The following is an 18,160-nucleotide window of genomic DNA, read 5'->3' as shown; positions in this document are numbered from 1 at the left end:
CTAGGTCCAGTCTGTGTCACGAATCACACAGAAACACACGAACAACGACGATGTAAAACGGAAGGTATTTAATAAATCCAATGGGAAACTCAGGAAACACAGGGTGGTAACATCAAAGACCGACAAGGATTGAGGGGAAAACACACACACACTAAATACAGTCTGTAGGTGTGACAGTCTGTTAATTATTAATTACAACATTTAGGAATTAGGCTACACAAAAATATAAGGAACCCAAATAAGCCTAAACAATAATGTACAAAAATGTTTAAACTAATAGATAACAACAGGTAAGATTTCAATTTTGATTTGAAAACGAAATTAGTGAATGTCCGGAAATCCTTTTACTCTAGGAATAAAATATTGCAACATCTTTGGCCTCTAAATATCCTATTTATATATTGCTTTTAAAATATATTGTTGTTTTTAAACATATATGTAACATGGCAGTGCATTTGATCTTATACATCAGTGCATTTTCGCAAATATTAGGCTAAGTTTCTAAAAACCAAAAAAAAAAAAAAAAAAAAAAAAATCCACGGAATAAGACAGCAAAACAGAGTTTGCACGTTAAGGTCATAGACGGTTAAGCTGTAACTTTGTAATTGAACGATGAGCGCGTCCACAATGTTCCACACGGGGACACTGCGTTTTTTCATGCACCTGTCAAGTTTGAGATTTTGTGCGTTTTGGTGTTTCATAAAGTGTTTTTCAGACTGTTAGAAAGAAAACACCCAAAAGACACTGCCCAGCTAACAATTTTTGGTTCCCAGAACGTTCTGGGAAAGTTAGTTTTTGGTTCCCAGAACGTTCCCGGAACATTCCCAAGAACGTTCCCTATTGGTTTGCCAGGAAAGTTTTCTTTACGTGAATAGAACGTTCCGGGAACGTTGCATTTAGGTTATAAAAATAAAACCTAAAAATAACCTGCAGGGAACGTTCTGGGAAGGTTCCTTTTAGGTTATAAAATTAAACCAAAAAATAACCTGCAGGGAACGTTCCCAGAACGTTCTCTGCAGGTTATTAAAAAGAGAACCTACAGGGAACGTTCCTAGAACGTTCTCATTTGGTTCCCAAAAAATAACCAAATGGGAACCATATGGGAACGTTCTGTGTTTGCTGGGCGTTAAGTGTTTTTTTATAGCACTTTATCTATTTGTGTCAATAGATTTCAATTAAAATGCATATTTTTAAAGTCTGTTTTACCAAAAATATTTTTTTTCCTACACTGAGCCATAAATCTCCACTTTAGTTGTACTTACACACACCAAACTTCACATTTGTATTCCTGTCTATATCTTGAATGTTTTTTACAGAGGGATTTATATACACATATATAATTACCTTGGTTTTATACAGCATTTAGCCCCCCCAAAAATGGTAAAAAATACACTGTTTTTGTTTTATGTATTTTACTCTAATATGTCAAAAAAATAATAATACAATAACTGGAATTTTGAAACTGACTTCATCCAGTGCATTTTATACTGATCTTGTTCAGTGACTTTTCGCAAATATTAGGCTATATGAAGTTTGCTGTGATTTGAACGACTAGCGCGTCCACACGATTCCACACGGGGACGCGCTCGTCATTCAAACAGACACGGCTGGATCGAGCTCGCATCTCGTGACGTCACGTGTCCATCATTCCTGCTGCGAGTGTGGGCGGAGCTGCTGGAGTGGCTCAGGACGCGCTGTAACTCTTCTTTTGTTATTCATGAGTAAAGGAAACTTTGCGGCGGAGCTGAAATACTCCAGGAGCGCCAAAACAATCGAGTTGGATAACTTGGATGTTTCCTGGATGGAGTTGTGAATCTCCCGTGAAGGCATTGAGGAGAGATCTGGAGCATTAGACGAGCTGCCAGTTGCTTGTGAAGTGTGGAGCTCTGAACATGCCGTAATAAGAGTCAATAATTCATTATTTACGCAATGATACAAAGTCACAGTACCGCATTGAGAGATTCATCACGCAAAGGTGAGAGCTGCCGCTTTTAAAGATCACACTTACACATGTTTACAAAACTTTGATGTGTTTGTTTGAGTGTTGGGCGCCTGAACACGACTGACCAAATTAACCAAACAAGTTTAACTAAATAAATAAACAAACCGATGAATGGAGGCGATTTATCTCTAAAGCGTTTTAAGTGCTTTTGCTAAGTGTTATTTGCTCTTTTGGTTTCTCTAATGGTCTATCTGATTTAAAATGACTAGAAGTTAGAAGTTTGATTCAGGTGTTGTGGGAAACTCAATAAACATACTTGGAGTGATCTCGGATTGCTAAGGTTGGAGTTAGTAAAAGCTAGAGTAGTTTAGGTTTAGTTAGGGTCGCATCTGTGGTTATGTGGAGTTGGTTTAGTTAGAGTTAGGCTTGGCTATAGGTTTAAGTGGGGTTTGGGTCAGTGTTAAAGGAGTAGTTCACTTTCAGAACAAGAATTTACAGATAATATACTCACCCCCCTGTCATTCATGTCTTTCTTTCTTCAGTAGTGAATATATGGTGTTTTTTTTAAGGAAAACATTTCGGGATTTCTCTCCATATAATGGACTTCTATGGTGCCCACAAGTTTGAACTTCCAAAATGCAGTTTAAATGCAGCTTCAAAGGGCTCTAAATGATCCCAGCTGAGGACGAAGAATCTTATCTAGCGAAATGATGGGTTATTTTCAAAAAAACATTTAAAATTTATATAGTTTTTAATCTCAAATGCTCTTCTTGCCGAGCTAGACAAGACGAGCATTTGAGGTTAAAAAGTTTATAAATTGTAATTATTTTTTTTTTAGAAAAGAACCCATCATTTTTGAAGCTGCATTTTGGAAGTTCAAACAGTAGAGAAATCCTGAAATGTTTTACTCAAAAACATAATTTCTTTACGACTGAAGAAAGAAAGACATGAACATCTTGGATGACAAGGGGGTGAGTAAATTGTCTGTACATTTTTGTTCTCAAAGTGAACTACTCTTTTAAGGTTGTTTGGGATTAGAGTCATTTATCCCAATTCCCAATTAATCCCAATTAATGACTATTAGGGTCAGTGTTATGGTTTTTTAAGGTTCCCTCACAATGCAGATTGTTTGGCAAGTAAGATTTGCCTCTAAAAATTTCTCTTTTTTTCTTAGATGTTGGCTTTTTTGTCATTCTTGCTATTGGCTGTTGCATGTCTACTTGCATAAACAAAACCCTTCATGCAAGAATGCACGTACAAGTCTTTTTTGGTTGGATGGGAGTTGGGAAAAAGGGGCACAAAGTTTTCTTTGCAGGAATCTAAAGTTAGACTTCTACGTCATTCACTAGCTGCATGCCAGCACATTAACTTATAAAGCTGAAGCCTTTCTTGGACAAGACGTGCTGTAAATTATCAGAGGGGGCCGTGCTTCTATTCTCTCCAGCGACTCTCAACATTCCTGCTCATTACCTCATTACCAATCAGTGACATCAGCAGCTAGCCATGGTGTCCATCAGCTGCTGAAGTGCTGCTTTGAGAAGTCTGGTGTTGGTGGACCTGATCCGTGAGCGTGTTTTGAGGGCAGGAATGTGGGGGGAGCTACAGAATGAATGCGTGGTCACCTGTTTGGCTGGGTGACAGCTCCTGTTACAACTTGTCCTCCACACACACACACACAAACAAAGGACCTGGTTTTTCTCGTGTGGTAATTGGTCCCACCCTCGTTCTAATGGGTGTTCTTTGGTGTGGGTGCTTAATATGGTGATAACATCTCAGTCCTGATTGTGCATCTGCCTGTTGCTGCTGTAAGGCCGATGTTTTCACCTGCCCTGTTGATCTCACTCTAGATTTCCCTGATCCAGGTCAGTCTGAGACATCGCTAACTCTCTGCAGCCTCTCAGCACACATACTTTATCTCTGAGTGCAGTAAGCCATCTGATTTGCACTACCCAATGTGAGGATGAGATTTGTCATCGGAATTTGTCAAATCATTTAATGCAAATTTAATTTGACTTAAGTGAAGAATGATGTAATGTACGTGAACTGATTTGTTGCATAGGATTGCATGGAAATATAACACCCTCAAATTAATATTTTTAATCTGTAGTGCATGAAATAAGTTGTGACATGATTCCAGCGACAAGCAATTTGGGAGTCACTCAGATATTACAGCCATTCAGAAGCGAGAAGCACGCTGCGATCCTAACGAAAAGGACAAGTTTATAGTCTAATTCATGAATATTAAATCTTTTTATAAGGGATGCACCAAGGAAATGAGAATTCTTGGCTGAAGCCGAACAAAATTAAACACTGGGCCAACAGCTGATTACCGAACACGTTTTTTCATGTGTTTTTTTTTTGTCCCCCATGTATTTTGCCTGTTTTTATTCACCATTGCATAAATGAAATAGCCAATATGTGCTTTTTACAGTTTTGTCTTGCTTTAAAAATAAATAAATTACAAAACAACAATTTAAAAATATTTACTTAACACTGAACATTTTTACCATTCTAGTAGACATTATAGCCTACCAACAAAGCACAATTTAACTTAAAATTGATAAGTTAGTAAAATAACATTATTTGGCCATTTTTAAGACCCCCTTCTTGAATCAGGCATGTGTTTTTTTTTAATGTACAAATAAATGCAGCCTTGCTGAGTAAAGGAGAATGTTATAAGAAATGTATTAATAGAGCTGTTGTAATGATTGTTATCATTATATTTGTCTTTTTTTATTTTATTTTAAAGAATAACAGTAAAATTACAATGTTAGCATTTATGAATGTTGACTTTTAGTTTGGCGGAAACCCACAAAAAGACCTCAGTACTACTTTTTGCTGACTTTGAACCGTAGCTAAGGAGCTTGTGCAGCGCTGTCAGAATAAATACAATTTGTGCGTGTATTAGACAACATAACATTCTGTAGTTTATTTACTAATGGTTTACTTATTGTGATTTCAGTCATCATACAGTAACCAGCAACAACCAACCCTTTCTCTTCTCACACTGCCGACATGTTTGCTGCATTAGTGTGTGCCTCTATTTGATCGTGTCACGTAATTTTTCAGTAAAATTTATTCTCCCTTTTCGCTTATTCAGCCGAGCACCGAAAGTGCTTTTTTGTTATTTTTGGGCGATTAATTTTGTTTGCCGAACATTCGGTGCGTGCCTACTTTTTATACTGAGTGACTGATACCATCTTTGCCATAGAAAGTATTTGTTGGTTCGCATTGAGTTCACAGTTTTAACGTATTTGTTTGCTTAAATGTATTTTCAAGATCTGATCTCGTTTCTTTCAGTATGGCATAAATGTCACACAGTGTGATAGTCAAACTCACATTAGACACTTTTAACATTGAATGAAGCACTTAATCAGTGCCTGAGATTATAACCCTGATGGCACACGTACATCTCGGAGACGTCTATTTGAAGTCTGGATTTACATCTGCAAGACTTTTTTTTATGTAGTTTGCTCATCTGCAAAACGTCTATTGGATGTTTCCAATCAGATGTCAAATAGACGTCTATTAGATGTCTTTAAGATGTTTATGAATTAAAATGTATGTAAAACTGACATCTTACAGATTTTTCTACACAGCAGATGCTTTCCAGATCAAGAGATCTTTAACAGACATCTTGTAGACGTACGTGTGCTATCTGGGAATTGTCATCGTTTGAATTATGTTGTTCCAGCCACGACGACACAGACATGGAAACCTTTTCTAAATTCGAAATTTTGTGCTGTCATGGCTAGTTAGGACAAAAACTCCAATTAACATAGAAAAGATACCTCTTATCGCATATTGCGGCGTGTGTCATTAGGACATGCTGTTAATCTGAATTGTTTTGGAGTTGGAATCCAGATCGGAATGAGATCACATCATGTTAGAAGTTGCAAGTTCACATTACAGTTTTTTTCGCTTGACAGTTGTGTTGTCATGTAAAACAGACATCGCATTCGATATTTAGCTCGATATGGCGTAGCTTGTCAGAGATTTACGTCTCTGTGTATCAATTGCCGCTCCAGCGGAACCTGAGCGGAACGCACGTGATGGAGATTTACTACTAATCAAAGCACCGGCTTCATTGACTAAACGCGCATCACAATATCGTTCGATATATTGCCCAGCCCTAGGTGGTTGTTGTTAAATATTTAATTCATAACGAATTAATTAATTGTAGCCTACCGTTTCCACCAGTGCTTAATTTGAGCCGAATTAACAAGTGCATTAGATCATCACAGTGCGTGCGTGCATGCGTACAAGACAGAGCAAGCTCGTGTTTATGTAGATGTATTTGAAGGATGTGTGTTGGTCCTTAACATATTTTTGACCAGTCAGCTTTTTTAAGTCCAAAATCGCCCTCAATGATTGCTTACTGCTTAACCCACTCTCTCCAAACGCTTTTAATGAGCAGCGGAATGTTTAGAGAGAAAGTGTAATATAAGAAATAATACTAAATCAAGCCAAATATTATAAACACTATAAACATAGTTATAAGTTATTACCCTGACTCCAAAACGAATCATTTAAATGTAAGAACAGAACAGGAATGAAACAAAATATATAAAGTTAAGAAACCAAAACAAAGCGAAACTAAAAATAGCAGGCGTTGGGCTCACGTACCTCTGTAATTCGGCACAAATTCAAGTGTTTCCATATTCCCAATGTATTTGAATGATAAACTGTTATTTGTATACTAGGCTTTGTATTGTACGTTCGTATTTCGATGGAAAAAAATATATTCTCTTGTTTTTTGTTTTGTTCCAAGCTCTGTTCGTTATGGTAAAACCATGAAAAAGGCATATTTGGTGTAGTTTATTTAATCTAATTTAATTCAAATTATTTTGATTTTTTTTTTCTGCTGTTTTTGTATGCCTCATTTATTAATGTAAACGAACCAGTTTATGTAATTCGTTTGGGGTTCACTGTAATTTGTATTGTGATCGCTAACAACTTCCTTATTATTATTTCCTCATAATAATAATAAAATAAAGATGCGGAAATTAAAAGCATGCATTTCATTTGGCTATAATATATTGTGTGATTATGTGTGTGTTTTTCCCAAGCCGGTTGCTACTGCAGCGGGGGTGGGGCGGAGGATCGCGATGGTGGCTCAGCATCGTCTATCGACCCAACCCTAATTGCAACATCGTAAATAATTATAGCGGCATGAACATTCAGTTTCATATTATTTAACAACATATAATTTAAATGCTGAGTCTGGTCATCTTAGGAGAGTACCTACACATGTAGTTACATTTAAATGCTGACAGCTAAACGCTATCATAAGGTGTTTAGGCTAATGTTAGCTAACTAGTGATAATTCTCCTCAAGGACATCTTAATCATATTCTTGATAATCAGTAACTTGCCTTCATAGTCATGAACACATTTTTAAAACCTTGTCATATTTTAATTATTTTTCAACTCTACAGCTGTGCAATGAAGTTCACTTTAAAGATTAAAGGAACATTCCACTTTTTTTTTGGAAATAGGCTCATTCTCCAACTCCCCCCGAGTTAATAAGTTGAGTTTTACTGTTTTGAAATCCATTCAGCCGTTCTCCTGTTCTGGCGATATCACTTTTAGCATAGCTTAGCATAGATCATTGAATCCTATTAGACCAATAGCATCGCGTTCAAAAATGGCCAACGAGTTGCGATATTTGTCCTATTTAAAACTTGACTCTTCTGTAGTTATATCGTGTACTAAGACCGGCGGAAAATGTAAAGCTGCGAATTTCTAGGCCGATAAGATTAGGAACTACACTTCCATTCCGGTGTAATAGTCAAGGAAGTTTGCTGCCGTAATATGGCCGAAGCAGGCGGAGTAATATCACGCCGGTCACATTTGAAGTTACCTAGCTGGAAACTAATTTCAGGGGCTGCGTGATATTGCTGCGCCTGCTACGTCCAATTAGCCTATTTCCGAAAAAAGTAGAGTGTTCCTTTAACTTTTCATTCATAAAGACTACATGGAAAAAAATGTCTTTTCACAGAAAACAATGTCTTTTTAAGGTAAAAATTACTTGAAATTCCCCAAATAACCAGAAGATGGCAGCAGAGGATCAATCACTGGCTGCAGCTGCCATTTTAACTCCCTAGATTTTTTTTCAAGACGTCTTGTTTTTGAATTTTTTATAAAATTGCTAGAATAATAAATTGTAGAACTTTTACTGCACTGAAGTACATAGTAATGCAAGTTCAGAAAGTCATTAAAATAAATAAACTTGCATATATAAAAACGCATATTTAGCCGATTTACTCACGCTTGTCATTCTTGAAACGGTAGACATGGATGTTTGGCCCTCTTAGACAAACAAAACTTTTCTTCGGTTGTGAAAAGATAATGTCGAGAAAATGAGCAAAGTACACTCCTATTTCGGCACAGTACAGTTGACCGGAAATGATCGAAAATAAACAAGGAATCCATAATCTGTGCATATGGTCAATTCAAATTTAGAATTTAGATTTCAATTTAAATGCTGTCAGAAACAGAATTAGGAGTAGAATAAAAGTTTGAATTGACCCTTCACAAAAAGTTACAGTTGCTGTGTTCGACAAAGAATGCTGCTCTCGCACTACACACGATGTTCTCACACTGTGAAAAATGCATCTCAGAGCAAAGAGGAAACTGACAACAAGCCGACAGACAAGACCGAGCCGGTAACTTCTGGTATGAAACAAGTTGTCAGCTTTAAAATGTCAGTTTTTAAGTTTTTTAAATTCAAAAAATGTATAGTTTTGTGGCTTTTTAATGTTGTGTCAGATCGCTGTATTCCCTTATTAGAATATTCAACACGTGAAATTATCGTTTTCTAATTTACCTAAACAACGAAACAAACATGAATGAACATCAGATTGTATTTTATTTCAACTGTGAAAGTTGTCAGTACACACCATTTTTTAAGTTCAGTGTTATGATTGGTCAGGTCGCCTGTCAATCAAGCTGTTTGCGAAGGATCAATTGGCACAAATCAGAATCTGAAACCATATTAGATTTACAATTTTCAGAACAAGCTGTTGTTGGCGGAGAGAATCAAAGTAGCTCACAATTGCATGAGAAAGCTGTTTTCCATTAATGAAATCATGTTTGTTTTCTTTCTTGTGCCTGAATTCATAATGCAGTAGAATTCAACAACAACCCCCTCCAGTCAAATATCTCTGGCTCACGCCACACCAGTCCACATTCACTCAGAGTCATAACATCACTGCAGTTTACCATGTGAACAGTCCAACAGTTCTTCACAGACCAGCTTGGTGGATTTCTGAACAGATTCTCAAAACTACGTTCACTCCTCTTTGCATTTTCCAAATGACCTAGAAGAGTTCATACGCCCATGTTGAAACAGTTTCAACTGATTCAACAAGAAACAGCATGGCCTCTCCCTGCTCTGCTCTTTCCAGCTTTCCTACAAAGCTTTGCAGTTGTTCAAAAAAACTGAGGTCACATGGTTGCCCCCCTCTTTCGTGGTAACATGCACTATGTAAGACAGTGAGTGGATGTTCTGCATGCATTGAATGGTCTACTACATTTCCTGAAAAGTGCATAAATGTGAAATTGAGATCAGATTGGAAACCACATAGAAATGTGACTTTTCTGAGGTTGACTGCATGCTACCTTCTGAATTAAACATGTAACATAATAAGGCCATGTGACAACAATATACTAGTATTGGATTTCAAAGAGTTGGCCATAGCTATCTGTCATGAGCTCAGGCTGATAGGATATGCTCTATTGCAGGGATTTGCAGTGGGTTGTATATGTAAAGGAGAGCCGGATTTCTACTTCAGCGTGTCAGACGTACCCGTGACTCCTGAGAAGGAATATGGCTACCGTGGGCACAATGTCAGAGGCCTCTGAGGCCGGAGAAAACAGCGAATTCACGGACATCATCAAATGGAGATCAGGTAAGGATGAGATGGCTGCTGTTTTGCTATATCTGGGTTGGTTTGTTTATAGTGTGTGATTCTTATTCTGACATTTCTGAATGTCACTGCGTTAGATAACAAAATATCAAATTAAGCAGAACATTTCATGAAAGTATGATTTATTGGACAGGTTTTAAATGCCAAAACATGATACACTGCTTAAAATTACACTTGCTGATTGTCAGACATTAGTAGAACTCGTTCTACCACTTTGTCAACTTTTTTTGTACATTTACATAATCATAGATGACCACAAAGCTAACACAAATGGGCTAATGTTGTTTTCCTGGAGTCCTAAAGTGTCTGTAATGAAAAGCCACATTGGGCCTCAGTTGAGCTGAGTGATATTAACAGGCAGACCGAGACAAAACCTAAACTTTGACCTCATTTGCTTGACTTCCACATACTAAATGAGAGTTTCCCAATGGAGATTAACAGTGAAATGAACTGTGAGTAAATCACAGTGTTTAACATTTCAACATTCACTCATGGAAATGGAAATGCTTGTGTAGCTGTGCAGGATGTGATAACGTAGAACCAAACGTGATCTTACAACAATTTTTACTCACAATTCTGACTTTTTTTATAGCAAATTCTTTTTATGTCGCAATTCTGACTTAGTTTAACAAAATCGCAATAGATATTGCAACATTATAACACACAATTGCGAGTTACGAGGTAAAAATTGTTAGGTATACACTCACAGTTGTAATAAAACAGGTGGATTTTATAGCTAGAAATTGGGAGTTTATAACTCAGTTTTTAGAAGAGACGAATTGCGAGGACAAATGTCAGAATTTCAAGATGTAAACTCGTAATTCTGAGAAAAAAGTCAGAATTGTGAGCAAAAATATGAATTACAAGATATAAACTTGCAATTGCGAGGAAAAAAGTTAGAATTGCAAGATTTGCACATATTTTCCCTCAGATTTGTAATTCATAACTCCCACTTTTGAGTTAATATCTTAAAATTCTGAGAAAAGACGTCAGAATTGCGAGGAAAAAAGTCAGAATTGTGAAAGCAAAGTCAGAACTGCAAGATTTAAACTTGTAATTCTGAGAAAAAATAAATAAATTCTGACTTTTTACTCACAATTCTGTCTTGTTTATAGCAATTATTTTTATATCGCAATTCTGACTTAGTTTAACCCTTAAAGACCTAGAACATTTTTGGGGCACCTGAGGCACCTGTATATTTCTTTGTTTTTTCAGACCTATTCTAGCAGTCAGCATCAATTGTCATATATCATTATAAACATAAGAACTTGAACTTTATGTGTAGCTAATTTAAAATGACAAATTTCCTTTTGTTTTCTCTAAAAATTAGTGAATTTCCAGAATTTTAGGAAAAAACGCTACCAACAATTGGGTGTTTTTTACTGTGTACTCAAACAAAAACTTCTGAAGTTTGGATTTTTTTCTTTAAAAATTTGTATTTAGGTGTTTTACACTTCCAAATAAAATTTTGTCTATATATAACATTCCCCAAGCAAGTTATAGCCAATTATTACAATATTATTTAGGCGCTTTTCAGTGAAAAACAGGCCCATTTCGTTTATTGACAATATAGACCTGTCCAAAAACATTTCAGGAGTAAAGTCATCGCAGAAACAGTGTTAAATAATAGCAAAACACAGTAAAAATAATTTACTTTTTCAGATAAATATATTCTTAATCCAAAAGATGAACAATAAACACAAATAGTGTAGAAAGTAGCACAAGAAAAATTGCACAAATTGTCTTGTGCAACAAAAAAATAAACCAAATTATTCACAAACTACACACAAAATGAGAGAGAAATATACAGAGTGCAACCGAAAAAATAGTACAAATAATCTTTAAAAACTATATAATAATTAGTCACATAAAATAACAACCAAATAGATGGATCTGCTGGCTGTAGTCTGCGTCGGAATCTATTTTACCGGGACATCGCCTAGTGACCGAAAACCCACATTCCAGTGCTTTATCCGATATCTACTGCTGTTTCATCCTTGTTTTTGGTTTGTTTTACGTCAAAGGGCTCTGTCGTGAGTATTTCTGTACATTTTCAAAGAATGCTGTCATGCAAATGTGTTATTTTGCGTTTGTTTTCATGCATGCAAGACGCACTTTGCTTTCACTTTGCGTCTGTTCAGATCTGCAAAGAAACATACTAATCGGTGGTTCAAAAGACCAAAACCTATGTTTATTGGTTGAATAGATGACAGTTTGATCCAATCGGGGCACAGGGGTGGGACTAAGCATCAACAATCGTTCCTGTTTGGCTCAGAGGACCAAAACATATTGATTTCATCTGACGAATCAGTGCTGAGGAAATGTGATGACGTAATCACGCTTACCACGGAGCCTCTGAATATCCAAATGAGACAATGCGATATCACTGAAAAGAGTAGACTCTGTACTTTACGATACTTTTTAAAGCATTCAAATTGGATAAGCGGTTCAAAAGTTATTAAACATTTAAGAACAATAGTTATTTTTAGCCGCCGCCGGCTGTCTCGGTCTTTGAGGGTTAACAAAATCACAATAGATATTGCAAATTTATAACACACAATTGCGAGTTACGAGTTAAACATTGTTAGATATAAACTCATAATTGTAATAAAATAGTCATTTTTTAAGGAAAAAAGTTAGAATTGCAAGATGTAAACTTCTAATTTTCCTCAGAGTTGGACCTTATAAGTCGCACTTTTGAGTTAAAATCTTAAAATTCGGAGAAAACTAATCAGAATTTTGAAAAAAAAAAAAAAAAGTCAGAATTGTGGAACAAAATCAGAACTGCAAGATTTAAACTTGCAATTCTGAGAAAAAATAAAATTCTGACCTTTTTTATAGCAATTCTTTTTATATTGCAGTTCTGACTTAGTTTATATTGTGCAACAAAATCGCCATAAATATTGCAACATTATAACAATTGCGAGTTACAAAGTAAAAATTGTGAGATATAAACTCATAATTGTACTAAAATAGTCATTTTTTCCTCAGAGTTGGATTTTATAACTTGAAATTGCGAGATATAAAATTCTCAGAGACATCAGAATTGCCAGGACAAATTCAGAATAGCAATATGTAAACTCGTAATTCTGAGAAAGTCAGAATTGCAAGAAAAAAATTAAGAATGACGAGATATAAAGAAAAGCAAAGGAAAAAAATAGTCAATTGTAAGAAAAAGTCAGAATTGCAAGAGTTAAACTCATGATTTCCAAGAATATATTTATTTATTTATTTATTTTATCTCAGAGTTGGACTTTAACTTGCAATAGCAAGTTAATATCTTAAAATTGTGGGAAAATGTTAGAATTTGCAAGATGTAAACTTGGAATTGCAAAAAAAAAAAAAAATTGAATTGAATTTGAGTTTATTCTGACTTCATTTCTCACAGTAGTGACTTTATATCCCACAATTCTGGCTTCATAACTAACAATTGTAAGTTTATACCTTGCAATTCTCATGCAAATGCCTTTAATATTAATTCATTGGTGGAAACAGGCTTCCATATACAGCTGAGTTAAACACAGGAATGAAGAGAACAGCGCAGGACGTCTGTGTTGAGCTCTGTTGGGTAGTTGTTAGCACGTTCAGGCTGTGCTCTCCTGTCAGGTATCTCTCTTTCTGTCTCTCTCTCTCTCTGGGAATGTTGGAATTCCACTGTGGCTGTGGATTTACAGCGCTTGTCTTTCCAGACCACAATGCCTTTCTTTCTGTAAGGATTCCGGTCTCTTAGTAACGGGCAAAAGTTACGATTTCTTGGGTTGGAGCTGCCAGGGAAAATGTTGTAGAGACTAGAGAGAGACATGGTCACGTGTTTTCAGTCACCAGCTAAAGTAGGTCTGCAACCGCAGGCTTTGTTTTGTTTGTTTTGTTTTGGAATATTAACAGAATCATGTGATTTTTGTTATGGGGAGACTTTTAATAAAACCCCTCAGGTCAGTTTGAACTCTGAAAGTCTTGTTAATGTGTTCTGTGGAGGAATAATGATTAACTGTAGTTCAGTGAACTGTGGGATTGTCACCAGTGTTTACTTTGCATGTACTGAGCATACTTTACTATATATGTGTATGTGAAGGAAATGATATCATGTGTAAAGATGACGGATGTGAGCTTGAAGTCAGTGACCTCTCTGGCTGGTGAGTGAGCAATGTGATAGGTTTTGTGTTTGTATGACATTGCTCACACACATATGCTGACTTACAGTAACAAGGCAAGCAGTTCAGTAGTCAATCATTTGCAGTGATAGCTGGTGATTTCCAGCAACGTGAGTGACGGCAATAATTGACAACGTGATGAAGGTGTGTCCTGCCACATATTTAACTTTATGCAAATGAGCAGCATTGGCATGCAGCACCTACTAATGGGTGAAGATGTTGGATGTGATCCGACGTGGCCAGGTTGATCCACATGGTTTGATTATTATTGCCAATATTTTAGAAAGCAGGGCGGCTGGTGTTCAATATAAAACCAATATATGTAACCCTGGACCACAAAACCAGTCATATGGGTTCATTTTTTTGAAATTGAGATGTATAAATCATCTGAAAGCTGAACAAATAGGCTTTATATTTGGGTGAGATACAACTATTTGAAAATCTGGAATCTGAGGGTGCAAAAAAAAAAAAAAAATCAAAATATTGAAAAATTGCCTTTAAAGTTGTCTAAATGAAATTCTTAGCAATGCATATTGCTAATCAAAAATTAAGTTTTGATATGTTCACGATAGGAAATTTACAAAATATACTTATGGAACATGATACTTAATATCCTAATGATTTTTGGCATAAAATCGATCATTTTGACCCATGCAATGTATTTTTGGCTATTGCTACAAATATATCCATGCTGCTTTTTTATTTTTTTTTTCATGCACCTGTCAAGTTTGAGATTTTGGGCTTTTGTGGTTTTTCATAAAGTGTTTTGTCAGACTACTGGAAAGAAAACATCCAAAAGACACTGTTAAGTGTTTCTTTAATAGCACTTTATCTATTTGTGTCAATAGATTTCAATTACAAGACATATTTTTAAAGGCAGTTTTCTCAAAATGAGTTTTTTCTTCTACACTGAGCCATAAATCTCCACTTCAGGAGCACTTACACACACCAAACTTTAAATTTTCATTCCTGTCTATATTCTACAGAGGGATTTGTTCATATATAATTTGCTTGATTATATACAACATTTTATTCCCCCCAGAATTGCAAAAAAATACAGTTTTTTGCCTGTTCTAAGCGTTTTCTGAATTTTGGAGTAACAAAATGAGATGCTCAACATTCCCTCTGTAAAAACATTTGACTCTAATGTACCCAAAAAATTAAACATGAATTTGGAAACTGACTTCATCCAGTGTTTAGATTTGTATACTAGAAATGTATGCAAATGAGCGCATATTTAATTAAATAATGCCTCATTTGCATATTTAAACATTTTAGAAAACTTGTAATACAAAAAATGTTTGCAATTATCAATGTAATCAATCGACTTGGTAAGGCGATAACTATTAGTTGTGTTTTTTTTTTTACCCTGTTCACCTGCAGTGTCTCACTTTAAAGATGGTAAATAAGACATACACAATCATTTCTGCAAAGAAATATATTATTTATTTTATGTGGTATTTACTAAAATTGAAATATAAACTCGTATTATTATTAATGTTCTGTGTACGTTTATTATATATTCAAAGACTTTATATAAATGCATATTTGCTGAATGCTGAAAGCATATGGGGGCAGCCGTGGCCTAATGGTTAGAGATTCGGACTTGTAACCCAAAGGTTGCAGGTTCGAGTCTCAGGTCCGGCAGGGATTGTACAGCACTCTCTCCACCCTCAATACCACGACTGAGGTGAGTCCCTTGAGCAAGGCACCGATCCCCCAAACTGCTCCCCGGGCGCCGCAGCAATGGCTGCCCACTGCTCCGGGTGTGTGTTCACCAGTGATGGGCAAGCTACTTGGAAAATGTAGTGAGCTAAGCTAACAGTTACTCTTCATTAAATGAAGCTTAACTACACTAAAGCTACAGCCTTTGGTAATGTAGCAAGCTAAGCTACAGCATCATGGCAAAAGTAGTTCACTACATCTAAGCTATTTTTTAAAATTTCATTTTTCTATTGAACCAACATCATACAAAGTCAGTGCTCTCTCAGTGATCAATTAAATTGTCAGTCATACAGGCATGCAAGTTCAGTTTAATTGTTTATTCAACCACTCTTCCAAACCAATTTGGCAACAAAAATCTGTATCATGTACAGGGCTGGATTTATCTCATATTCTGGGGGGTTGAATTCTTTCTTGAAAAAAATAAAAACAAAAAAGCAATGGCACCAGTCTCACAATATTAAACGAATAAAACAGGGAAAACACAAAATTTGTAAATAAAATAATTTTATACATATTATTGAATAACATAGTCTATATATGGATGGGTGTTCGTCAACTGATTGCATGTCGTCAGAGTTTACAGTGTTGACAGCTTCGTAATAAATAGCCTAAAGGAAGCGCTGTAGATTTGTTGTATATAGCTACTAAAATATGACAGACCGCACAAAAACAGCACTTTAATTTACTGCCGTGTTTGAACAAAGATAGTGATTGATTTCATGAATACAGGAGCCTGATTTTTTTAATTGTCAGAATCTATAGTACATAACAAATACAAAAATAAAAACAAATCACAAACTTTTGCAGTCAAGACTGTGAATAAAAGACAAGTGTGGAATGTAAGCCAGATTTGGCCCAGACTCTGTTACTATCTGGGAAGCAAAGCTAAATTCTATTGTAAATTTGTTAACTGACAGTAAGAATATATAACCGAATCAAGCGGCTATTTTCGTTTGCAGAAGGTAAAATGCATTAACGTAAAAATTTAACCGACAGGTCACAGCGGCTAGGCCTATAAGTCACATTTGTGACCCTGGACCACAAAACCAGTCATAAGGTTAAATTTTACAAAACTGAGATATATACATATATACATACAGCTCAATAAATAAGCTTTCTATTGATGTATAGTTTGTTAGGATAGGACAATATTTGGCCGAGATACATCTATTTGAAAATCTGGAATCTAAGGGTGCAAAAAAATCAAAATACTGAGAAAATCACCTTTAAAGTTGCCCAAATTAAGTTCTTAAAAATGCATATTACTAATCAAAAATTACATTTTGATAGGTTTACAGTAGGAATTTTACAAAAAATCTTAATGTAACTTGATCTTTACTTAATTTCCTAATGATTTTTGACATAAAAGAAAAATCAATAATTTTGACCCATACAATGTATTTTTGGCTATTGCTACAAATATACCCCAGCGACTTAAGACTGGTTTTGTGGTCCAGGGTCACATTTTATTATATTCTGAAATAAACAGGCCTACAGCATAATGTTATGACATTATTTCCCTCACTCCACAACAAATCCTTTAACTTTAATCTTATTCAGAACAGAACAATGATGAAATAAATAAATAAATAAATTTGCCTAAACAATCCAAAACAAATTAAATGTGAAAGTAAAGATGGGCTTATGTAGACTATCTTGCCACAAATACAAATGTTTCCATATCTGCAATGTATTTGAAGCAAAATTATTATGCATTGGGTAAGCTTTGTACTTCATGCACGTCGACGGAAAATATCATGATGAGCAAAAATGTGCCACAGGACCGGTGGTCATGCTGAACTGCATGTTATACACACTATTTAAATTGACTAGTGTAACTTTTGGGTGACTGTGTTTTATTTTTCAAATGAACATAGTGTGCGCGTAAGACACGTAAGACACCAGCGCGACCAAACAGCTGAATATCATATTCTGTCATGTTGGTCATAGTAAAGGCATAATTTGCTACTGCAAAGTCCAAAGCAGTTTGAAGTATTCAGAATATTAGCAAAGATTATTATAATTCGTTTAGACTAGAACACGGTTTCATTCTTATTTTGCTATGGAACCTGGTCGTTTTTTGTTTGTTTGTTTTTACTAACGAACCGAAATATTTTGCCTTTCGCCATGAATTTGACACCCACTCTCTGCCCATCTTGTACTTCTGAGTTTGAGATCTTCCCAGAGCACTAGCCTGCTTCAAATACTAAAATCAAGGCGCCCATCACTAGCATTGCAGATTATACAGTTTTCTGTTGCTATGTGGGCGCTCAGTTTTTTTCTGACATTTAGCTAAAATATCGACAACAAAAGTCTCGACAACCAGTGCTAGACTAAGACACACTTTTCTCATATCTTCGAATGCAAAAAAAAAAAAAAAAAACATTAGCCTTTATAAATGTACTTTCAATC

General features: G+C 35.6%; 1 protein-coding gene across 1 annotated transcript in view; it reads left to right on the top strand.

The window, feature by feature from the left end:
- Positions 1-1,789: 1,789 nt before the first annotated feature.
- Positions 1,790-18,160, top strand: part of utrn (utrophin) — a 341,497-nt gene continuing 325,126 nt past the window's right edge. Inside the window, 2 exon segments of the mRNA XM_073822647.1 lie at positions 1,790-1,975; positions 9,688-9,854. Of these exon segments, the coding sequence (XP_073678748.1) occupies positions 9,773-9,854 (82 nt within the window). The 5' untranslated portion in view covers positions 1,790-1,975; positions 9,688-9,772.

The sequence above is a fragment of the Garra rufa genome, chromosome 18 (genome assembly GCF_049309525.1).
Source record: "Garra rufa chromosome 18, GarRuf1.0, whole genome shotgun sequence".
NCBI lineage: Eukaryota > Metazoa > Chordata > Actinopteri > Cypriniformes > Cyprinidae > Garra > Garra rufa.
This window is presented reverse-complemented; position numbering and strand designations above follow the sequence as displayed.